This window comes from Condylostylus longicornis, unplaced genomic scaffold (assembly GCF_029603195.1).
Source record: "Condylostylus longicornis isolate FDR11 unplaced genomic scaffold, ASM2960319v2 ptg000004l, whole genome shotgun sequence".
Taxonomy (NCBI): domain Eukaryota; kingdom Metazoa; phylum Arthropoda; class Insecta; order Diptera; family Dolichopodidae; genus Condylostylus; species Condylostylus longicornis.
The window spans coordinates 22,796,598-22,823,888 of record NW_026577973.1 but is presented as its reverse complement, the minus strand read 5'-3'; the positions used below and the strand labels follow the sequence as shown (position 1 = coordinate 22,823,888).

Here is a 27,291-nt window from a genome sequence, read left to right as displayed (position 1 = left end):
ATTTCTTATTTAGTTGTTACAAAAAAAAACAACATTTTATACTTAATTTTTAATTTTATTCAGGTTCTTTTTATAGTATTTTCTTTTTTTTTAATTTTGATTTTTTTAATTTTTAAATTTTTATTACACTTTTTAATTAAAATTAAAAAAGAAAGTATTTGTATTTAAGTAACAAAGCAAAACATAAAATTTTATTATAATTCAGAAAAAAAAATATTCAATTTATTTTTAAATTTCTTTTTAAAAAAAAAAAAAATTTTTTTTTATCTTTTGTTTTTTCAATAAAAAATTCAAAAACATTCTAACAAAAAAAAAAATGCAAAACAAAAAAAATTCACATTTAAAAATCAAAAAAAAAAAAAAAAAAAAAAAAATATAAAACGAAAATCTCTTTGTGTGATCAACAATCAAATTACATCAAAAATAAAATAGAAAGGGATGTCATCGGTGCCTGGTCATATATGAGAAACATAAAAATGTCCTACAATATAAAGAAAGTGAGTGTGAAGGTGATACAATGTATATGATGGATCAATCGATAAATCCGGCTGCAATGCCAATGCGAACAATTGTTAAAAGCAGTGACAATTCACATAGTAGTCATTTATTAAATATTAGGGGCAGGGAAGCTCATCCCAATTCTAACGGGCATTCTCAATTTACTTCATCGGATCGTTATATAATGCGATCCAATGATGATAACAATGATTGTAAGCATTTAGTTTAATTATTTATTTTTGTTTTTAATACAATTTTTTTTTTACTAAATTTTTTTTTTTTTTAAATTTATTTTTCAAATTTTAATATTTTATTTTTCTTTTTTTAAAAAGAAGGTGTTGAAAAAGAAAACAAAAATAAAAATATTCATTATTTATCGAAAAAAAAACCAAATAATATTTAAATTTTATTTTAGTTTGGTTTTATACAAAAATATTTTTATTATTTAATTTCAACAAAAAATTTTATATTATTTTTTTTTTCATTTTTTTTTAATTTTACCTTAAATATTAAACTAAAACTTATTTATTTTAATTTCATATATGCTTTATTATTTCATTATGTAAATATGATACATTTTATTAATTAAGTTTAAATATTATATATTTTACAATATATAAATATTATATAAAAACAAAAAGAAAATATATATTTATATAATTAAAATAAAAGAAACAATTTGTGAAGAAAATAAAAAAAATATAAAATTTTACTTTTAATTAAAAGAAAAGAAAAAAAAAAAACGAGAAATAATTAGAACTTCTTTAATTCTTTATTTTTTATACACGTAACGTGATTAAAAAAAGAAGAAGTTAATTTATTATATTACATTAATTTGCTATACTTATATATATATATATACATACATATATGTTATATAAATTATTCCTATATATTGTATAGTAAATAAAATATTTCATAACGAAAAAGGTTTAATATTGTTAATATTTCGTTTTTATTATTTTCGATTTATTTCTTTATTTATTTATATTTTATTTTTCGTATAGTAAGTTTAAAAAAAAAAAAAAGAATAAAAAACCACAAATGGAATTTATTTATATATACTTACATTTATATATACCTATATATACATAATATCTATATGAAATCACAAAATAACCGGGATAACTTTTTTAGTAATAAAAGCCCATCTCAACTGTTTGTTTTTTTGATTGATTTTTGTTTTTCTTTTAATTTTATTTTAATTATAATTTTTGGTTTTTGTTGTTTTCCTATAATTTTTGAAATTTTGTTTTAGTCTAAATTTTTTTTTTAGTTCTAACAGGTTTTCTATTGTAAAAAGCAAAAAAAAATTTATTTTCACTTTTTATTTTATTCTTAATTTAACTATAGTTTTTCTTTGAAAAAAAAAAGAACAATTAAATGTCATTTAACTCAACAAAATGAGAGCAAACTATAAAACAAAAAATTTGTAAAATATTGTAAATAATTTTAAACGTAAAACCATTTAAATTAAATAAAAATAACAATAATAATATTACATATATATATATTTATTTATTTTATCCATATTTTTTAAATAAAAAAAAAATTTTTTTTTATTAAGTTTTACTTGCAATATTTTTGATTTTTTTTTCTCTTAAATCAAATAATTTTTTTTCATTATTTGTGTTTTATAAAAATATATTGTGTGTTTTTATCTTTTGTTCATTCAAAATTTTATAATTTTTCTGTATAAATTTCAGTTTTACATATATATTTTGTATATATATATATATATATATATGTATATTATATAATCATATAATTCCTTTTTAATTCAATAAACATTTTTCTATACATACATAATATTATATTTAAAAATTGAAAGGAAAATTTCGCTGAAAAAAAAATTCACTCATTTTTAAAACAATTGTAAATAATAACATTTACCTACATATATAGTTTTTTTTTTTATTGAATTTGTTCAATATTATTATCTTAAAAAATAATAATAAAATTTAATTTATTACTGTTATATTTCTATATTATATAAATAATTTTCTTTCTTTTTCCTTTGTTTTTTTTTCTGTTAATTGTTTTTGTTTTTTTTTTATATGGAACAAAACTTATTTTTGCACTGAACTAAATTTAATTTTTTTTTTAAATGTTCTTAAATATAGGAATATTAAAATTATGTACATACGTAAGTTTAGTAAGCCTACTACACAGCCAATTCGATTACTGTATAAATTTAGAGTAGCCGGAAGTCCACTCTTATATGTCAGTACGGCACATGTGTTGTAACTGGTATACACCTACAACTATTTGGCTATTTTTTCCATTTTTGTTTTATTGTTTTTTCTATCGTAGTACATATGATACTACATGAGAAATAAATAATTTTATTTTTTAAGAGAATTTTGTAAGGTTCGTTCGTTTGCTCATTGCAAAAATTAAGAATATGAAAGTTTCTCCCAAATTTATTTCCGAAATCATCTATAAAGTATATTACTTTTTTGTTATAAATATATTGTGAATTAAAACACATTTTCTCAGCAAAAAATATTAGTTTCATTTAAATTTCAAAAACAAAACTTATTTTTTCTTTTTTTTTTATATTAAATATTTCAGATAGTTTAACTGAATTAATTTCTTACAGTGTTGTGTAATTAAAATGAATATCTTCTATTTTTTTAAGTGAACTGTTTGATTTTAATAGAAAAAATTAAAAATTTCTAAAAATAAAAATGGTTCGACAACTCGGTAACAAAGAGAATATTTTATTATACATCTTTTGATTCAGAATATAGTTGAATTTTCTCATTTTCAATTAACTATCATACCAAAAGTGTATTTCGGTATTATATGATAAATCCATAAAATTTCTCCAAAAGTATGAAGTCTCTCAGAGTAGATCAGATTTTTCGATAACAATTACTATTGTGAATAAAAGATTATTATTTAATTCAAACGAATTGATTTATTTCAGTGTAAATAATAAGGTCCAGTTATATAAAATATAACGAATATGAACAAATAAATGAATAAATATATTTTATATTCGTTTTTTTTTATTTTAATAAGTTTTATTTTCTTATTTTTGGTGTGTCCTTATGTGTGTGTGCCGTCTAACCCATATCCAACAGTAAATATTTATAAAGCAAAAATTAAGCAAAATTATAAAATTAATCAAAGACATGCATAAAAAATAAATTTTAAAAATATTTTTAGAAAAAAAATTAAGAGGGGAAAAATTAAATTAATAAAAAAATCATTTTATTTTTTGATTAATTTTATTTTGTTTTCACAATTATAACAATTATTTTATGAAACAAATTTGAAATTGAACATAGAATTTTTTTTCTATTCTTTTAAAATTTGCTTCCGCCTAAATTAGAAGCTTTAATAAAAGCTTTGTAAAATCAAAGATTTTATGTTTTTTAAAAATTTGAACAAACTTTTAGAGTTCTTTATTGAATTACTAAATTTGTTAGAAAGCACTTATTTGGAATAATTTAAAATTTTGTTCAGTATAGTTAAAAATTTATTATAAAAAGAAATTATAACATTTTTGCAAATAAAATATCAAAATGAATAATCGCAACGTTAAAATTGGAAAAAAAATGTTTCAGAAACATTATTTAAAAAAAAAATTCTAAGCTGTAACAGAGCTTAGAACTTGTAAATAAATAATATATGTATACTTCATAAAATGAAAGGGAAAAATATTATAAATAACTAAGCAAATATTTTGTACCTAAGACTCCATTTGCAACATAAAGTACTTAATTTAAAATACTTGTAGTTTTCTAATTAATGCTTGGTTGATAAGTAAAAATCGATTGAGTTAACAAGTGCCATCTAGTATTATGTAAAAAATTACAAACTGTTTGATTGTTTGATCAGTATCAAACACGAGACTAAAAATTGCAAAATTACTACCTAAAGTCGATATGTTTAATTCAATGACATTTTAAATTCGAATTTTCATTAAAACTTTCTGAAAATTATATGCCAAAAATAAATTATAAAATTGGTGATACCCTTAAGGTTTTATACACAACTTGCTATAAAAGTAAAAAGTATGGCTGGTTCGATGACTTGTGAGTCAAGTTGAAAAAAAAAAAACTGTTCATACAAAATATTTTTAATAATTATGAGTTGTTCCAAAATTCTATGATCATAAAACTCATACGAAATCATTATGTTAAAGAAGTCTAAAGGAGTCTGAGAAAATTTTCAAAATCTTAAAATTCTACAGGATTTTTCTGCGTAAATCCTGTAAATTGTATATGTTGCAAATGAAGTTTCTACTTAAAAACCATTTTGTACTCTTTTTTTTTTAATATTTTTTTTTTCATTCGAAACACGTTAGGTTTTGCTAAATCGGTTAATCTCATACTTATAGTATCGTTAACATTAAATTCACAAAGAAATAAAAAAAGAAATTTAAAAATCAAGTACACATTTTTTTTCTCTCTAATTTTTCAAATTAAGGTAAGTATATGACAGTAATAGTGTTACTTTTTGGTTTTTATTTCAAGTGTTATTGCTTTTAGGGGACTAGCTATAAAAATTGTAAATAAAATTTTGCGACATTGTAAATATAATAATAACTTTGTAAATAGTTTTCTTCGAAATAAAAATTCTCTATAGTGTTTTTGTACACCATTTTTATATAAAGCATGATTATTGAATTTAAAATAGAATCTGTTTTCTTGAATTATAAGTATATTATTTTTGTATACAATGTATAATTGTATATTATAACTGTAAATTGTTGACTTTAAATTTTTTATATGAAAAAAAAAACAATAGAGAAAATTTGCGTTCAAGAATTTAGCAGGGAAATTAATTTTAATAATATGAAATATGTATATATGGGGCGTGAAGAAGCTTACATGTTGATCATTTCTTCAATAAGAGTTAAAAACAGGTGTTGAAGTTTTTTAATTAAAATTCTTATATCAACATTTATTATGAAAAACATCAGTTGTGAACAGAACACAACAACCTCGGTTATATATTTTCTGTATGCCGCCTGATAATTTAATTTGTTTTAGTGTGGCAAACAAGAACGCAAATAGTTTTTGTAAACTTATATCAAATATTAACATTGGTGCTAGAAATTCGGGTAACTCTGAAAATACTAAAATTATTCTTGATAATGATTCAAGGGAAATATTGTATAGATAAGGTATAAACCCTCAATATTTGCAAATTACAGTGAAAATAGTTACCATGATCCAAAATCGAAAAAGACTTAAAGACTCAAAAGTCGACCTTTAATAGATAAATTAAAACATAGACCTGATAGATAAAGTTGGTTAATTTGAGTAATAAGAGTGCAAAAAAAGATAATTTATGCTTGAAATAGGTTAATTATATTTCGTAAATATGAAAAATTTACTTTCAAAGTAAAAAAATTTTGGGCGAGCACAAAATCTGCTATATTCAATAGAACGCTATGAAGTTAATAATAATTTGTCCATAGATAGATAAACGCATATATTGAGAGTGCGGAAGAGGTTAAGTGAACAAATTTCTAAAAATATTTTGAATTGAAAATAATATAGAAAAATTTAATTATGTATTAAACTAGATAATATTTACATTTAGTAGGAAAAAAATGATTCTTATTATTATCTATGGCGAATTCGCCAAGAAATTTGTCGAATTTGACAGTTTGTCAATATAAGTGTCCAATTTATCAAATTTCTTTGCGAATTTGACACAAATTTATTTTTATTTTAGGTAAGTGTCTAATAAATTTAAATTTACATTATTTAAGAAGAAAACATTTAAAATGAATAACTTTGATACGAAATATTACAAAGAGTTTTCATTTCATTATTTCTTAAAGAAGAGTAACATTATGTATCAGACTATTACTAATTTTTCTTAAACAAAGCTACTTCAAAATAGAAATAATTTATTCACACAGAAAAAAAAACTTTGGCAAAAATTTTCAATAATTAATTTTTATTAATTAAAAAATCCCGGTTAAAAAATAGGAAAACTTCAATTTTATTAAGAACAGGCTGAATAATTTAAAAAAAAGAAGAAAAGGTTTTAATGTATTTTTGTAAAGATGCGATAGCATTTTATTTAAATTTTTATTAATTTTTTTATTTTAATTTCTGAAAATAATTCTGAATTTTGTTTTTGTTTACATTTAATAAATTCATTATTATTATTAATAAATAATTAATTTATAATTATTATTAATTAATTATAACACTATTGTAAAAAAGAATTATAACATTTTTTTTAATTTTATTTTTGTTCGTTATAAATTTCTGTTTGTAAATTACTTATAAATTTTTATATTTAATAAAAAAAATTGTAAAAATAATTTTTATTTTGTTTTATGAATTTTTAGTTTTTTTTCTCTGTTTCCTTATATAACACATAATTATTATTGTAGAGTTTATTATTATATAACAAAAAATGAAAAAAAAAGAAATTTGATAAGAAAAATAAACTATTTAATTTTTTTTTCTTTATCTTTAATTTGAATTTTTTGTATTTATATACTTAAATAACAAATAAAATATAAGTTTAAATTAATTAAATATAATAAAAAACAAAACACAGCAGCAGATTATGTAAATATGTTAGAAATCATATATATATAAATATATATATAAAGATGTTGGGATGGGCTGCCCGGTGACCTTTTTTCACGTTTTCATTATATAATATTATTATATATAAACAAGAAAAAAAAAATATATATATATATTCTTATATATATATTTAAAAAAAAAAAAAAATTTTGAAAAAAAAAAAATTTTCAAAATTAAAACAAAAAAAAATATAAATAATTGCTTAAAATATTTATTTAGTCTTTATAACAGTTTTAATAATTTTGTTTTTAATTCCAATTAATTTTTATTTTTAATTTTTGTGTAATTTAATGGTTTATTTTAATTAATAATATTTTATTGTATTTGATTTGTTTGATGTGTTGTGTTGTTGTTGTTGTTCTTTTATCATTATCAGAAAATAAATATAAATTGTTCATTGTTTTTATCGTTTTATTGTTGAATAAATTATGTAACTGTTATATTTGATAATTTTTATTTAATGTATAAAATAAATTAAGTATTTTTTAAAATATAGATGTTTGTTAGATTATTATATGAATGTTAATTGTATGTAGGTTATGTATGTTTTGTAAAATAAAACCAAATGAAAAAATATTATATTTTATATAGAAAGTATATATACAATAAACGGATATAATTATGCATAAATACTCGTACATTAGTTATTATTTATTCATATATTATGTTAGAGTTACATAATAACAAATATTTAAAAATACTATAAATGCTTTTTTTATTGCTATATACAAAATATTAGAAAAGTTTGCAACATATAACGCGTAATTGTAGAAAATTAATTATTGTTTTATATATATATAAGTATTATATATAATTATATTTGTATAATAGTTATACTTATAATATAAATAAAAACCGTATAATTAGCTATAACAATGTGCCATAAGAATTTTTTTTATAAAATATTTTCAATTTTATATTTTCATTTCATAATAATATCGCTTGAGGCTATTCAATTTAATAAGTTTTCATTTCAATTAATATTTTAATTTAAATTTTTAGTTCCTTATATTGTATTCTTAAAAAAATACATTATTATTTTTTTTTATATTCCGTATTATTATGTATATGTATGTATTTATATTTAATGCTTAAAATTATTTAATTAATTTTATAAATTTATTGATGTCTTTTCAAAAACAAAAAAATTAAGTAAATCCTTTGTGTTTTGTTTTTATTTGCGTTATTAACATGAAGATTATTTATAGATTTTAAATTAAATAAAAATTTTTACTTATACATATAATACATTTAAAATAATATTAAAATATATTATACTCTTAATCCAAAAGAAAAAAAAGAGAAAAACAAAACCTTAATTTAAAATTTATTAAAAATTAAAATAATTTTTTTTTTATTTTATAAAAATATTTTTTTATTTAATTTTTAATTTAAAATTATACAATATATTACCTTCATATACGTACAGTTATATATACATATATAATTGTTTTAATATACAATTTTAATACTTTGAAATTAAATATTTTAAAAACCAGCAATCGAGCTCGTGAAAATTTTGAAATTGCACTAACTTTCTTAAACTATAATAAAAATGACTTTTTTTGGGGGCATAGGGTGGAACAACTTTGATTCATCAGCAAACATATATTCCCCAATACAACAAATCATTTTATAAATTATTAATTACAGACAATTGTTTTGAATTAAACATTATTTTTAGGGGCCAATTTATCATTGGGACATTTGCATATAATATTTTATGGTAAACAAAGCTAATTTTTTATTTTCTTCTAATAAGTTTTTGGAATTTTGAAAATGTTGATCCTTTTTACATAATATCTTTTCGAAAATATTGCTTTTTAGGGTTTTCTGGGGCCATAACTTTACCCATGAGGGGCTGATAAAATTGTCCTGCCATAAAAATAAACTTCTCTTACAGATTATTTTTTGTGCAAAGTTTTTTTTATTTTAAAGGTTTTTATAGAAACATACAGGCCCCTCCGTTCTTAGGGGCTTATGTATATGTATAAAAACATCATGTGATTACATTGACTTCTAAGTGACTTTCTAGCTTTTATAGAAAAAATTGTTGTATTTTATTCTTCATATTTTACATAATAATAAATCCAGTGTTGGATTTAATAATTTTCTCACATTTCTAAAAAAAATTTTTCACTAAAATATAAAATATGAAAATGATGTTGTCAGACGCAGACAGCTCATAATATTTGAAAATGTTTATAAAATAACAAAGAACAAAAAAGAAACGTGTTTAAGCTTATTAATTTTACATTCAGTATTTTGACTGCTTTCATTTTTTGCTTCGAGTATGAAATATTGAAATTGAAAACAAATAATGAATATTAAAAAGTTTAAAACCTTAAAAGGCAAATTCTGATCGATATTATTATTCTTACACAAACAAAAAAATAGTTGATCAAACGCATGATTTATAAAATGGCACATTTCTTTTTAATAATTTAAGAGTGTCTATAGGTTTTAATTTAGGTCTAAGTATATTTTTTTCGAAGTTTTGTTGAAATAAATCTTTTGTTGTCACGTAGTGTTACATAAAATTAATAAAAAGCTTTAAAAACCAATTTTCGAAAAATTTATACATGAAGCTTGCACTTTTTTATGTAGTTCGTTAAGACAGCAAAGCATACCTCTAGATAAAAGATAAAAATATACCTCATAATGTCGACAAAAACAGAGACAGAAAATAGCTATTTTGCAAATTTTGATAAATAACAATTTGAGAGGCACGGGAAATGCAAAGAGATTTTTTTTTATTACAAAAAAATATTTATCGATATTTACATATATATACACTTAACATGCCAAAATAAGATGGAAACAATATTGCTCTGAAAATTACCGAAAATCTTGAGCTAAGAGTTGAGTCAAAATAAGAAGAGTTGAGCTTATTTTTGATTTGAAATATTTTGATTTAATTCGACAACTTCCTACTTAATATTAATACTATTTTATGGTAGGTGCAAGAAGAAATTTCTGGCGTATTTCCGTTTACGGAACTTTCTTTTTCGTTTTAGTTTTCTTTTTGGTATAGCTTTTTGGTGGGAGGGGAAGAACATGAAAAAAAATCTGATGTGGTCAGCACATAACCGACCGCATTGTGTATTCTCTAGTTAAGTGAAAGTGTTACAGAATATTAAAAAATGTCTGTTAAATACTTCTTTCCAATTTTTAGGACATTAGTAAGCTTATAGTTAACATACCTAGAAAAATGTAAATTTGGCTCTTAGTACAGTTTCCTTTTGTGCTACCCGAATTCCCTGAAATGCCTACCAGTTAGTTTCGGTAATAACCAGAATCAAATAATATCAAATTTCAAGAAATTCCATCAATTCGTTCCATAGATATAGTGAAAAATGTAAAATCGGCCCGTAAATCAATTTTCGAGCCCTGATCTTTCCAAAAAATTTACATGTTCACTGTTTTAATACGAGGAATTCAAATATTAAATTTCAATGAAATCGGTTGATTATTTCCCTTTATATACACAATAATGTATATTTGGCCCATAGTAAACGTCCAGTTGTGGTTGCCTGATTTCTTCCAAAAGTTAGGAATTTTTGCGGACGGTTGAGCAAAGCTTACGTATGAAATTTCAAGAAAATCGTTTGAATATTTTCTTCAAAATAGTCAAAAATGTAAAACAGGCCCGCTAAAAAGTGCAGTTCTCGAGGCCTGATATATCCCAAAAGTTGATCAATCCGTGCCATGGTTGAAATAAACTTGCATATAAAATTTCATTAAAATCGGTTCAGCCGAACTTGAGATACACGCGTGCACACACAGACCGACAGACCGACAGGTTGCTAAAAATAGTTTACTTACACTTCCTTGAAGAAGTGCATTCCCACCGAAAACTCGATATGCAAATTTTGTTGCCATCACATAATCTACCTATTGTATACACAATACGGTCGGTAAAAATTTATTACAAAAAAATAATGGCTCCAATTTTCAAAAGTATACAAAATTTCATCTATTAATCTTGAGCTGTATAGAAATTATGTAATATTAAAAGGTTGGGTCATACTAATGGTTTATAATCTTAGCACCTCTTTAAATTTCTTTTCTTTATTTTGAATTAATTTCGTATATGAATGAAAGTAATTTTAATATTTTAGTAGATTTCCATTGATTTGTTTTAAATGCAATATTTTAACTTGTTGAAGGGAAAAGTGTTAAAAAAAGGCGGACGGACAAAGTGAACCTAATTGGAAATTTTTTTTCAAAAATAAAGTAGAAATAAAATGCAAAGTAACTTAAATTATTGATCACAATATTTTATTAACGCTTAACGATTTCCATAAAGGGACGGTAATCGATAAAAAGAATATTAATTATAAATACTTGTACTTGTATGTACTTTAAATAAATGAATGCGAGGAAATGAAAATCATTAATACTTTGACACTCTCTCTATTTTACAATTTTTATAATGAAATGTCAAGATCCCGGCTGCCAGCAAAATCATAATTGACTTTGTAATTTGTATTTCTTCTTTACTTTGATGAACGTATTCATCATCGTGTATATTCAGGGATTTGCTATGATATTTTTCAGTCATTGATTATTCGATTTTAGAAATTTTTATAATTTTGGTTTTTGTTTTTGCGGATTTTCATTTTGACAATTTACTTTTATGTTGTTTTTGTTGTTATTTTTCTGTTCCTTTTTGCATTTCCTGCGCATATGTTTGAAGTTTTGAAAATAATATAAAAATATTCTATTTTTATTGAATTTTTATGAGCTGTACGTATAAAGAAATGCTATTAAAAGATCAAAGATTAATTTTTATTTATGCGTAAATTTTGCAAATATTTCCGTTTGATGGGAACCTATTTGTAGTGAATTTCAATTATATTTTATTAATATTTGATCAGCTCACGTAAGATGATACACACGAGCATTACACTATATGTGTGTGTTTCTGAATATTATATCTACATATTCCAATATAATTTTGATTATATAGTTTATAATAAGAGAAACTATATGTAATATCATTTCCAGGTTAAGAAAAATGGAATAATAATTTATTTTTAATCAGGAACTAATAAAAAAAAGAAATTAATGATAAACTCTTAATATAGAATTTGAATAGGAAGTGATTTTATGAGGCAAAATAAAAATACATACATGCATTTAAATATTATTTTTTACAAAATATTTATAGAATTTATTTCTAAAATAATTCTACTTTTATAATATTTTCCGAGATGTAGTGGCTAACTGTAATAACAGTGAAATTAAAAATAAAATGATATTTTTTAAGTTTGTATTAAAGGGTTAATGCAAGTATTGGTCTTACTTCTGTTCCGAAATCGTTTTCAATTAAAAAAAAATATTTTCTTGGAAAAGTTAGGTTAACTTAGAAAGGTTAGGAGTTAAAAAATATTGTGGCAATTAAACGTTTTTTCTCAAAAATAATCAGTAATCATGGTAAAAAGAGATATTGATTAATAATTATACATTATTCAGCTTCAGTGTAACTTTTATCATAAATTTCATATTTAAAAAAGATTCTTAAATCTTGCTTTTAATGTTTGAAAATTTTGCATTTATCATTTGTTTGTCTATTTATGTAATAAGAAATTTTCTTATTATAAACTAAAAGTATAAAGCTGCTCTAATATGCAGAACAATGAAATCATAAATTTTATCATACGTATATATATTCTTAGTTAATTAACATTTTTAAAATGTTATAATAGCAATAAATAATTTTAACAACATCCTGTTAAATACAACAATAGTTATATATTATCAATTTATTGATTTCCCTTTATTTTTATCAAAACAAAACCATACAGAGTACCATATAGATTTTATACTTACATTTTATGTAATATAATAAATGTAAAGTCATATATTGTATCATATATGTACTGATATACCGTGTTCATTTACTCATTTGTCAAACCAAAAAAAAAAAAAGAATTTTTTTTCCTCTTCATCTTGTTAATATCCTTGTTTATATAATCCTTCTTATCATATAAATGAAATCGTTATTCTATTTTCTTACCAATATTATTCGTGTAAGCATCTTATAGTACTCTGTTATTACATTCAACATCAATTACATATTATTATACACGAAAAGAAAAAATGTGTTATTTTTATTTTGCATTATTTTTTCATTTATGACGATGGAAGATTAATAAATAATTTTTGGAAAAAAATATACCTATTACTTATTGCGGTTAAGAAATTTAAATAACAAAAAAATTTAAAATGGATTTGAATTGGCTTACCTCTTTCTTGGCAATGTTTCTCTATCTAGAAAGTTACACTTGTAGTAAGTACCTAAACCTAGTAATACATTATGGCTTCAATTTTTTAGGAATGAGCTGATAATTATGAACTTGCAATCTACCAATTTTAATTCTATAATTATTTTGTAGAAAATTCTTAGATTGTTTTTGTACAAAATTTTTTAACTTTTCTGATAAATAAACGAAATATTTCTTTCAGTGTATGTGCATACATATAACTGGATAATAATGTTATATACAAACATAAATTTCAAAATTTTGCTCAGTTTTGGTATTCTACAATTTGTTTTTTTTATTCCTATTTTGGCTTCCAAATTAAATTTTCCAATCTATAATAAACAAGGTCCTTGAGAACATTTAAGTAATAATTTTCTATTTTTTTTTTGTTTCTTCCCCTCTTTAAAGAATAAATTATTGCATCAGTTTAACTTCTTAAATTGCTTAAGAATGTTATTAAAATGCTTATTTCTACTGCTTTTACTGTTTCTATTTTATGATTTTCTATATTTTATTTTCCAAAATGAAAAAAAAAGGAAAAAAGATTATATTGCTTTACGTCAATACATATTACATATACATAAATTTATACTTGTGTAATAATTATATATGTATATCTAAGTGTGTTGTTCGCTATCAGTTAAAAAAATAAAAGGAAAATATAATAAAGGACACATTTCATTGCACATTAGTTTCTCCTCCCCCAACCCCTCTTGAAATTAAACCTATTTAAAAGCGTGCATACATCTATAAGATAAAATGTAGTCGAAATATGTACATACACATATATTTTCGATTTTCCATAATTTTGATTTTCGACACTAGTTACATCCTATATTTTATATATAAATATGTATTATATTTTTACTATCATACATATACATGTAGTTGCAGATTATGTACATACAATATATTTCAAATTTCCTCGAATGGAAATGAAAATCAAGAAAATATTACTGAAAGTAATGTATAATGCTTTATAAAAAGAGCATGTGGAGTAGGGGCGAAAGGGAGAGCAAAATACAAAACCCATAACTTATATAATTCTTTAATTTCATATACATACCACAAATAACAGAATCATAATAAAAAAAAATATTTATAAAAGTTGAAAAAGGGGGAGGACAAGAAGATGCATGTATATAGAAGAATGCACATGAAAATAAATATGCTACAATTTCCTATAGATATATGCGAAAAAAATAAATATGAAAAATCAGGAAAATATTAATAAATGAGTTGAAGTTATATAATGTGTTTTAGTAGTCGCATATTTACAGCTATAAAAAGTTATTCCTACACTTGATTGCATCCCTGTCCCAAATTTCAATTGAAATTCAATTTTTCAATCCCGCTATTTTGTATACTTATGGTTCTTAAAGGCAATGAGGGTTTTCGTTATATTGTAGTTACTCATTTATTTAAATTGATACTTTATACAAAAATGATGGTTTAGGTTTTGTTTAATCCCTTCAACAAATTATATTCACACTTTGTCAGTTAAAAATTATATGAATTTTTTATAATTAAAATTAAATTCATTTCAATAATAGTCTAAGATTTTTCTAAATAAGCGTTTAGTCCTAACTTATTATCAAGCAATGCTCTTTTTTTCCACTGGTGGATCACTTTATTTTTTATGCAGGACTTGTTATACAAGTATTATATGATTTCCATGAAAGAGTAAAGTTTTCTTCTATATTGCAATAGAACATGTTGCAATAGAATAGCAAAAATTTTACTGATATACAAAGGTATTTTTTAACTTTAACAATTCATTAATAAGAGAAACGTTCTGTAAAACACAACATAATAATATAAATAAGCGACGCTTTGTTATTTTACAAGAATTTTTCTATAACAAGTGGTCATTTTGTATCGAATTATTTTCGCAAGCGATTTTGTATTTTCAAAATTAATTTTCAAAAATTTTATTTTAATCAAATAATCATAAATTATTGCTATTATCAATTATGGCAACAACAAATTCTATCAACATAGAAAAGATTTCTTTTAGGAAACTTTTTCTTATAGAAATTTTAAAGTTTTCTAAATTTTTACTAAAACTTTACAATTTTTCGCAATTTATCAACAAGATGCTGAAAGATTGTAAATTTGTGTATTCTTGTTTATAAATGTTGCCAGGATTTTTTAGCCTTTCTTTAAATAAATAACTTGAAATTTAAAATAACTTCAAAATAATACTGTGAAAGTCAAATTTTGTGAAAAATCGAGTTTGAAAGCATTTGTGTAAAGGTCAAAAATTAAATTATGACCTTTACATAAGTAAATAACGTGATTACATTTCAAGTATTCTAAAAGTAAACCGTAATTATTTCTAATATTGTGCTTATACAATTAGACACAACAAATATTTTGGAATACAGTGAATAATTAAAGTTTTTGATATTAAAATATTTAAATTAATGTATTACTTTTTGAAATTTTAAATACATAACTAGGAAAAATTAAGTGCACGTTGTTAAGAAATTCAATTTGAATGTGTCCACTAAGTACACTTTTTACAAAATATTTAGGTTATGAGTAATACTTAATGTGTATGAAAGTATTTAAAGTATTTATAATAATAGAAATGAAATGTGGGGTATAACAATATGCATGTACGAGTATGTACATATATTGAATTTGGAAAGAATGTGAAATAAAGATAGAATGTTCTCAGATAAAAATTTACGGCATATTATACAAGTATTTTATTATTAAAAGGAATCTAAATAATGATATTAGGGTTGAACATTGGAAATAAAATGCAAAATAAAAAAAAACTTTATATGTATGTTGAATTTAACAACAACAGCAATGATAGTAATAAAAAAATCAAACGTTAGATGAAAAAAAAATACATTGTCAACGGGTAGGGGGAACTACCGTTAAATTTTATAATATAATGTTTTCCTTGTTTTTTTTTTATTATATCTTTTAACTTCCGGTTAGATCTCAAAGATTTTATGTATACACAAAATGTATGCAATGAAATTAAATTTTAAAGAATTTCAATTGGGAATTCTATAAGTTAATGATGGAAGGGGTGTGTAAGAAAATTTACGAAGAGAAGAGAATATTGCAAATGTTTTATCTTTATAATAATGCTTTTATTTTGGTTGTATTTTCAAGAAATTTGTAAGTACAAGTATTTATAAATTGCATGATAGTCGATTTATGAAATTGATTATAATTTTTAGGCTAGACGACAAGTTCTTCAAATAATCACTCCATCGCCATGAATAAATGGAACAAAGTCCGGAAGTTTTTGTATTTTGGCAAATTTCGAAATGATTTTTATTGAGAAGCAGACAAAAATTTTGTGAAAAGTAAATACATCATTTAATTTTCTTTTTTCCCAAGACATCAAACTTAATATACTTAATTAATTTGGTACTTTTCCATGGCCTCGAGTTAAATTTTCTGATCTAAACTGGAATTATTTTTTGCAATGATAATTGTTGGAGAAAAGATAAAAATTGATGACATTTTTTCCATTGTCCAACAGTTCGAAATTTAAAAAAAAATTTTCATTTTTTAAGTTGATTTGAACAATCAATCGATAAGTGCTTGCCCAAGGTCAGAATATTTTAAAGATACTGATTAGACGAATCTATATATTAGTTCTAGATGCATATTTGAATGTAATACCTATATTATTGCTTAATCTTACCCGTTTAATAGCACTTGTTACAGTATCGTGAATGTTTTCGTCCGGTAAGTGTCTTTTAATAGAGACCTCAGTTTGGTATATAACAGAGATATTTTTTTATTTACAATACCTTTGACTTAAGTTTTATAAATATGTATATATGTGTGTGGCAGTTACATACTTGAGTATAAAGGATTCTAAAAAAAAATAATTATTTACTTTGTAAAATATCGTACAAGTTATAACGGAGGTTTATATAAGTTCTAAGAGAAATAGTAAGAAAATTTAATGTATTTTTTTAACATACACAGACTTTTATATAAGAATAATGCATAAATTATTAAACGAAAACTAAATTTTCTTCAAAATTTTAAGTTGCATAAAATAATATTAAAGTTAATTATAAAATATGCAACAAACGGCCCTGAGAATGTAAGTGTTATTATTAAATGCATATGTGTATATAAATATACGTTTCGTTAATATACAAAAAAAAAAACGAAAAATAAAATAAATAAATAAAATTTAAATCTTCTAAAAGGATAAATATTATGCTTGTATACATAGTCAATTTTTTTTTCTTAAAATTATAAGAATAAAGTAAATTTTGGAATAGAAAATTGAATAGCTTTTATATACGGTAAATCGTTATAATTTATTCAAAAAAAGAATATAAGATGTTTAAATTTATATATAAATATGTACAATAAGTATGGTACAGTAAAAATCCTTCCAGAATATCCTAAACATTTAGTATTTTATAAGTATAAATATTTCCTTGTGAATAATAACAGTAAAAATAATAAAAATAAAAGCTCTTATTTATTTATATTTTTTCTTAAAATCCTTTCGGAATATAGAGAACCTGCACTGAGAAAACATGAAAATCTGAATGAAAATATTTTTAAATTAATTATTTTTCTTTGTAATATTTTTTGCTCTTTGGGAACTTTCTTCAAATATTCTTATAAGAAAAGTGCATATCATATACGAATAAGAATAAGAATTTTTATTTATTGAAACTACCATTAGTATTTATAGAGTTACAGGAATATAGGAGTAATTGTGTATTTATTTTTTAAAGAAAAATATTTGGTTTTTAGTAAAGAAAAGTACAAATAGTTCTTTGATTTCTTGTTGTTTTTTTTTTTTTGTTTAGATCATATACATAGGTTTTCCTCCCACAAATTTTATATTTCGTTTAATTTTATTTCCTAGCGACGCCTCTGGTTAATTTTGCATTCTTTTCCTATATTATTTTTTTTTTTCTTCTACAATATTATTGCCAAGAAGACATTTTATATACATATGTGTATGAGATACTGAAAAAAAAATGAAAAAAAAAATGGTTGCTGTTTTCCGTTCTTCTCCATATAAAAAAAAAAGATCCGCAATTGGAGAAAATTTGAAAATGGAAAAAATTTTGCTGTTTTTTTTTTTATGGCATACAAGATGTTTTCTTCTTTTATGGTCCATAAATTTTCTAGTTTAATATCGTTTTCTGTTTAAACAGTTTTCCTTTTCTATTTTTGCCATTTTTTTATTGTTATTTTTTTATTATTTTTATTATTATTATTTTTTTTATTCTGGTTTATCAAAAAGTTCTTTCCCAAAAAAGGAAAGAAAAAAAATAAATTAAAATGAAAGGAAAAGCAAAATCTGAAAATAACACGAAATATGTAAAGAATATATAAAAATTATCCACCCACATACTTTCAATATATAAGTAAATTTACCAAATATAAAATAAGGTGACCATATAACTATAATTTTCTGGAAAACCGGTCTTAAAATTTTACTAAAATTTTTAAAATATTTCAATATTTTTAGAATTCAATGAATCAACTTTAAGTCCAGCATATAAATTTCCATTAATCCTATATTTCTATTTTTTGTCGAAAAATTTTCAGAACTTTTTAGAATATTTACTTTGTATAAGAAACTCCAAAAATATATCACTTAACCTTAGTTTCATTCTGACAAAAAATATAAATTATGCTACTCCTATATTTGTTTTTTGCTTTTTTCACAGGAGGTGCAATTTGAGTTGGAAACTTCAAACCTAATTGGAAATTTAAGTCACTTTTGAAATTTGTATTTAATTATTATTTGTGCATTGGGCATCGTATCAGTCTGTACACAACTTCAGTTGATGCATACGTATAAATTAAGAGTTAAGTCATAAACACGCAATGAATAAATAATATAAGTGTAGAATGGCATAGTTTCTCTTCTATGAAAAATAACTTATTGTTTTCCGATTCCTCCGTTAATCTTCATTCCTCTAATCTCGTTAGAGATTATCCATGACTTGCAGGAAAATGACATTCATGACTTTCCATAATTATGCATGGCTTGTGTTCCATAAGCTCCAATTTATTTTGTATTAGAATAAAAAGAGCTGAAAAATTTTATGTAGCTTTTTTAAAGAACATGGTGTACATTTTGTTACGTGGGACATAATATTTTGATGATATCAATAAGTATTAGAGTTAAGCGGCGATACCACTTTCTAATATTTTTCCTACGCGAACTTTGTTTAGGCTTGATAAATGGTAACATCAAAATGAACGACAACATTTTATCTTAGAAAACACATTGAAACGAAACTTAGCTTTTTTTTTTTTGAGTATATTTTTACAAATATATTTTTGTATATTATTGTTATATATTTGTATGTATGAGCATGTATGTATGAATCTATGCGTGGATAACGTAGATTTGATTTACGGAACGCTTATGATGATACAGAAAATTACATTTCGCATATTTATTTACGTATATATATATATAAACTTCCCTATATGAACTGTTACCTACATTTTGGTTATACAACGCCATACCATATATTATAGCACTATATAAAGAAAAACCCGTACGTGAGTTTATGAAGTTATGTGCGTATATGCACAACGCATACGCGCATAAAACAAAAATTTAATGCTTAGTATATGAGAAAAAAACATTGTTATATACATATATAACAATGTATATATGTTGATGACATATACACAAATTTTCCTTCGCATATATGTATATAAAATAAAGGACCTCTTGAAGGACATTAAAATAAAAAGCAAAAACGGAAAATCGTTTTTAATAACAAAAAAAAAAAAAATAAAATTGAAAATATTGTTATACCGTTATTTGTTTTGATTATATTTGATACAAGAAACCGAATAATTTAAAGGAAGAAAAATTTCATTAAATTTGGGAACAGGATTTTATCTACAACATTATATGGATAATATATGCATGTGTGTAAACGTATGTATATGTGATATGTTTCTATTTGAGAATCTGGGATACAATGTACTAGGACATTAAAAACATAAGTTTTATTTACACGATGAAATTGAATAGTTATCTTTTATATGGTATTTTAATAGTATTCAGGTATGTTTGTATAAGCTTATGTATACATTAATATTTACATATGTATATACGCGTATGTATGTAACATACATACATATATGTAGCTTCTATAGCAAAATAAGCACATATTTGAATTTAAAATAAAATCTTCAAGGATACTTTTGTTTTTTTTTTTTGAAAGTTTAATTACGTGTTTATCTCTACATTACGGTTACGAAATAATCTACATATAACATAGTTGCTAATTTAGAATTTTATATATCGATTATTTTCTTGTTTTATTTGAGATCCTTTTTTTTGTATTATTTTGTTTTTCATAATATATGTATATCTAAGCATTGTCTCAATTTAATTTTGGTTGTGTATTATATTGAATGTAGACAATACGATAATTGAAAAAAAATTTCAATTTATTATTTGACATTGGAATTAGAAATGATAGCGAAACACTTTATTTTTAGATTAAAAATAAAGCAAGCAAAAAAATATTTTTCAGATATGAGAAATAATAAAATCATTATTGAATTTTAGAAATTTTTAAAGAATTTTAAGTGACATACATACATATACTTAAGTAAATGCCACAACTTTGTGATCAAGTCTATAATTAAAGGTTGAGAAATCGCCCAATATTGGAATTTTTTTTCCCTCGTTTTATTTGTAAAATCTAATAGCTTAAATAGTTTTTATAAATTTCGTTAAAATTTGGTTTCCGTATGTACGTAATATGCTTCAGTGAATTCCGAAATGATGAACATAATTTACATATTATATAAATGGTTTCAAAAATCAAATATATACTATAAACTTGTTGTTGGTTATAAAGTGTTGAAGCAGCATTCTCTACAAAGCTAAAATTTGTTTGCAAGAATTTATTCTGATTTTATGGGCTTATTAGATTAAGAATAAACCAGAGTATAATAACATATAATGGCTGTGCAAGTGCAATGTGAATAATGTAATTTGTTTCCAAACCTCTATTGTTCTAGCCGCAGAAAAACACTTCTGCATGTTACTCTTCTTTTTATATTCGAAATCACAAAACAAATGTGATAATCTTTGAATAATATTTTTCTAAGTTTAGATAGGTTTCAAACTAAGTAAATATGTAAGACTGGAAATAACGTAATTTATTCAATAACCATTGTTTTAAAAAAATCAAAACTGCTACAGCAACCGTGATATAAAAACGTTTGTACATTGATTACTTCATATATTATACTGCTGTATACTAGTTGATTACTTAATTTCGGGCTATTTTATTGGTTGGTTAACGTGCAGTAGCTCCCATACCTCAAATATCACAAATGTGTCCTTTTGCTACTGCTATCATGTAATAACCAGGCCGTCATTGAGCGAATGATTACAAGTAGCTTATCTAAGACACGCGGTTCTCTTGAGGGATTTATCTAAATCCTCGATACTAATCCCCGATAAATAGCCCTCGGTATCGGGCTATTTTATTCTGAGTACGATTTGTGGATTTGTAGGTTTATTACAACCGGATTAACGGTGATTTTATGTTTGATTACCTAACACAAAATGTACCCACTCTAATTTTACACTTTTTACTTTTAACTAGCATTTTAGGCAATTTTTCTTAATTTTAATAGCTGCAATTTGTGTGTGGAGGAATTGAAACCACTTTGATTTACTTTTTAATTAAAGTCAAGAGTTCCGAATATTCGTGCGATACAAGTGTAAATACTTCAGTATAAACACTTGGAAGATTTTATCTTTATTCTGCACTTCATACCTTAATTTTCGTTACTATTTATTAAATTATTATGAAATTTTATAACCACAATTAATTAAGTAAATTAACATAGAATGTTTTATGTATACATATGTTCTTTCCAATCAAAATTATTAATTAATTGCAATTATTATAAACCAGTGAAAGCTTCTATTAATTAAAAACAATGAAAAGGAAAATTGATTTCCTGATATTAGATTTTTCTTTTTTATTTTTTTTTTTTAATTTCTAAAGTTACATAATTAATATAATTAGTTTACATGAAATTTATTTATGAGGATGTTTTTAGTGCATTTTTTTAAATTGTTATGAGGTCACATGTAATTTTCTTATATTTGAATTTTGCCATTATTATAAATAGTGCTAACCATGAACGTCAGTTTCCGAGTTATATTTGCAAAATCATGTAACCCTAATATGTTAAGAAAATTTTAATGGATTTATTAACGAATCAAGAAAATATGATGCCGTCCCTGATTAAGCGCAAAAATCATATCACTTTTGTTATTTTTTCATTGAAACACTGAATCGAAACACTAAAATTAAAAAAAATGTGTTTCAGTAATAATAATGTTAACTGCAATTGTAAAAAACTTCGAAGAAAAGGCATGAAACAGACAAAAAGCTTTTGTTTTACGTGACTACGCATAGAGTCGTGAAATTATTAATAATGTAGAATGCATAAAATTAGCAAAATATTTTGGACAAAATTTGAAATGATTGCAAAAGCTTTATGACTTACATAATATTTAAAATTAAGTACAAAAATAATAAAGTTGAGTCAAACCAATGGTTTAAATAGTAGCACTTTTCCCTTCAACAAGTGAAAATACTGCTTTTAAATACAGTCTATGTATACCTATCACACTATTAAAATTATTTTCATTCATATACAAAACTATTTCTAGGATTGCATATATTTAGGATGAGGCATACATGCAGTCTTTAAAATAAAGCAAAAATTAATATAAAGTGGAGTTAACATAATGCTCGATTTTATGCGTTAATTGTGTGAGTTAGGAAAAATAGTTATAGTTTTTAATGTCATAGAATTTACCGTTAGCTTTTTGCGTTTTTAGAAATTTCAAAAACCTTGCGGTTTCGGAAATACGAGTATAAGGTGTCAAAAATTCAAATTTTACAAATTTCAAGAGGCGATAACTTGAGAGGGGGTGGAGATGGAAAAAAATTTTCTTCTAACAAAATGAACTATTTGTTAATGTCTAAAAGCTCCTAAAATTTCAAGCTTTAAATTTCAAAAATGCTTATGGTTTCATTGCAAAAAATATAACTTCTAGAGGGGGGGAGATAGATAAAAATTTTGTTCTACCGAAATAAGTTTCTAGTAAAGATCTATGTACGTACAAAATTTCAGCTTTCTATCTTTAAGGGTGTAGGAGATTTGTATACAGACACACGGACAGGCGGACGGACAGACAGACGGACGGACGGACGGGCGGACGGACGGACGGACGGACAGAGTGAAACTAATAAGCATTTTTTTTCAAAAATTTTTTGGAAAAGTGCTAAAACGAAAATTTTTTTTAGCACTTTTCCAAAAATTTTTTAGTTTCACGTGGACCCGTTTACGATACTTCTACACCCTTCAAAACAGAAGCCTGAAATTTTATATGCTAATGTACAATGAAATGAATTGTAGACTTATAATTTTTTCGGTTCTATACAATGAACAAAATTTTTACCTGTCTTCCCCCTCCCCCCTCTAAAAGTTATAGCCATTCAAATACCTAAAAATGTCATTTTTTGACTATTTATTTTAAAGAAATTATAAACATTTTTCAAATTTTGCAAGCGCAAGAAAGTAGTGACTTAGTAGAAGTAGTTAGTAGTTTAAAACAAAACGACTGTTAAAATTAGTCATTATTTTTTAAATTTTTTATATCGTTTTTCTTGTAGGCAATAAGTTGTAGGGATCTGAAATTTCAACAATTAATAGTTTTTTTCGTTGACAGAAATTTTTTTATCACCTTGATGAAATATGCGAAAATTCAAATTCTCCTAAAAATATAACTATTATTCTTAACACTCACAATTAACCGTAAAATACGAGCATTATGTTAACGCCTCCTATACCCCTTCATTTTTGTTTTTGTTTTGTCTCATCCTGTCTCATTCCATAATTGGAAATTTTTTGGCTAATGAATGAAAGTCATTTAAATATCGTAATTGATTGTTTTTTACTTGCTGAAGAGAAAAGTGTTACTTTCACCCAACTTTATTTTAAATTATTATAAAATATTCGAACTAAAACAAAGCTGCAAGGAGATACGAAGATGAATTGTAGATTTATAATTTTTTCGATCCGATATGAATTTTGATAAAGCAATTTTTTACAACGAAACAACTAAAATTGTTAGCAAACTAAATTTGGGAATATATGAGTGTAATTTATTCGCATGATTTATTGTTTTTAAGTTATAGTAATGTTAGTGCATTTTATAAGAATTTTTACACATATTTTCAATATAAATTCTCTAAGAAGAGAAGGCTGAAGAGAATTTCAAACATTTAATTGTATTAAATCAAAATTTGTTAAAATTCCATAACATTTTAAAAAATGTCGAACTAAAACGTGTTATGGAAATTTTATAATAATTTATAATATCAAAATATTTGAATAATATTATTATTAATTAAAGTTTATACGGATATTTCATTTAAAGTAATTTTTATTTTCTAAACTTTTGTTATTTTTTTTAATAATTTTGATTTATATTTAATTTTAATTTGATTTACTAATTGCATAATAAATATTTAAAAATTATTAATATATATATATATATATACTAACGAAATTTATTAATTTTAATTAATTATTATGTAACTATTATAAAAAAACTATTATAAAAAATTTGAATTAAAAAAAATTAAAATGCAATTATTTATATTTCAAAATATAGAAAAAAAAACAAAAAGGAATTTCATATTGAAGTGGAAAAATTTTGAATATTGAATTTGTTCGCATATTGTTTCTTTTAATTTTTGTTTTCTTTTTTTTCCTACGTTTATCGATTTTTATAATGAGAGAAAAATTTTTACTTAATTATAATATTTATATTATTTTAATATTATAATGATTAATAATGTCAAACTTTTAATTACTATATTAAAATAAATTATTCTTTAGATTGTCCTATTTTTATAATTTTGTGATTATGTTAAAAAATTATTAAAATTTTTCTCTCATTTGATCCATAAATTTCAAATTGCAATTATGTACACTTATAATATTATGAAATACGTATATATAGGATAATCGTTATATAATTGCAATTAAAAAAAAAATTAAATAATGAAAAAAAAAATAATATGAAATTTTGTGCATTAATCTCCCACTTTTTCTTTCCGTTACTCTTTCACCCTTTATGTCCCTCAGGTTTCTGTCGAGGACGTGAGATTTTACAAAATTTGTGTGATCAAATACCTGGTGATGCTTTACTTTTTAGTTTATTTCGTGAACAAGCTGAACCTGTTAAATGCCCCTTAAGAGGTAAATATGAAATGTAATTTTTATTATTTTAATTATAAAAAAAATTGCCGAGAGTGCGGCCAAAAATTGTTTTCTTGTAAAATGGGAATTGTTTTTCGTTAAATGAAATCGTCATTTACAAATTTATTGTTTGGATATTTTTGTTTTCAGTATTACAGTTGTTTATTTCGATATGTAAATGCGGAGTGTTCGATTATCAGCTTTACTTTAATTTTTTTAGCAATAAGAAAAAACTGCCCATATAAGGCACAAGGTGTTATACTATACAACGACATAAATATTTAGACAACAAATTATTAACATTACATTGAATTTACATTCATTTTTCTTCCCCTATACATAATGCATTCTGAACCATTTAATACCGTTTATTACAATTTTTACTTTCATTCCTGATTTTTATAATTATTTTAACAAAATAATTAAGAAACATCGAGACAATTAAAGAATCACAAAGTTCAAAAATGAAAATTTTATTTTGAAAACCTTTTCTTATTTTCTATTCTGCATCACATACACATGTACATCTTAATATATAGCTCAAAAATATTTAGGAGTACATGTAGGTGCTATCCTTGTTTACTTAATTTCATTGTCTAATGTCTACACTCTTATATTATTTTGAAAGAAGTAGAAGACATGATTTTTTTACCTACCCTTTTGATGTTTTTTGTAGAATATTTTTTTGTGTTATTTTTTTTATTTCCTATAATATTTATAACTTCTTAATCTCTTTATATCTATTTTTATATTTCTCTGCTGATATTACTTTTTGCAGGACCATTTACATTTACATATAATCGAGGACATGGTGAATGTAGGAATCCTGTATCGAATATTGAAAGTTGTACTGATGAAAGTCGTTTATTATTAAATTTTCAAGCATGTCCAGATGTTCAAGGAACAGAAAGTGCAGGTAAAATAATATGTATATAAAATTATTTTTATAATAGAGCGAGTATGTGTATATGTACATTTTATATAACGGGAAACTCAACGGATATAGCAATACAGAACTATTATTTGTTTTTTTTTGTATTTCATGTTCATTTTGTGGTCATTTATTTTTATAGCCTGAGAACATGAAAAACCAGGACACAAAAGAAAATTATACAAAGTATTACGAAACATGTAGATATATAAATGTATGTGTGTACATATGAAAACCAATAACAACTGAAATAAAATTAAATGTGGTTTTATGTGCACTTTTACCGTTATATTTATCGTTGAAATACATTAAAATGAACGGTACTCTAGTGTCATTCTTATTTTTCTATCTACCTACATTTTATGTTTTTTTTTTAGAAAAATATTGTATTATTCCCGTTTTGGGTTTCGTTCATTTCGTTCTATTTCAAATTTTCAATGTTGCATTTCCATGTCCGAAACACAATAAAATTTTGAAGGAAAAACAAAAATTAAATTACAATTTGATTTTTGCTGACATTTTCAAAAAAATATAAAAAAATATAAAAAATGTTTTTGTCATTATATTATTTTTACTTTAACTATTTTAATTCGGTCTAAAATAACAGTTGTAGTCAATTCGTAATATTGAAAATTTGATTATTTTTTAGAATTTTTGTTAACTTTTCTGATAATGTGTACACATTTACGGTGACAAATAAAATCTTTATTATCCTTGTATATTT

At 22.9% G+C, this 27,291-nt stretch overlaps 1 protein-coding gene across 3 annotated transcripts in view; it reads left to right on the top strand.

Annotated features, from left to right (window-relative positions):
- The window catches only part of LOC129607905 (uncharacterized), a 115,094-nt gene that overhangs the window by 44,883 nt on the left and 42,920 nt on the right, over positions 1-27,291 (top strand). Inside the window, exons 4-6 of one of the 3 annotated variants that reach the window (XM_055519172.1) lie at positions 433-497; positions 25,523-25,636; positions 26,415-26,552. In XM_055519172.1, the coding sequence (XP_055375147.1) occupies positions 433-497; positions 25,523-25,636; positions 26,415-26,552 (317 nt within the window). Of the gene's footprint in view, positions 1-432; positions 711-25,515; positions 25,637-26,414; positions 26,553-27,291 lie in introns of all 3 variants that reach the window. The other 2 variants (XM_055519166.1, XM_055519157.1) reach the window with 2 other exon arrangements.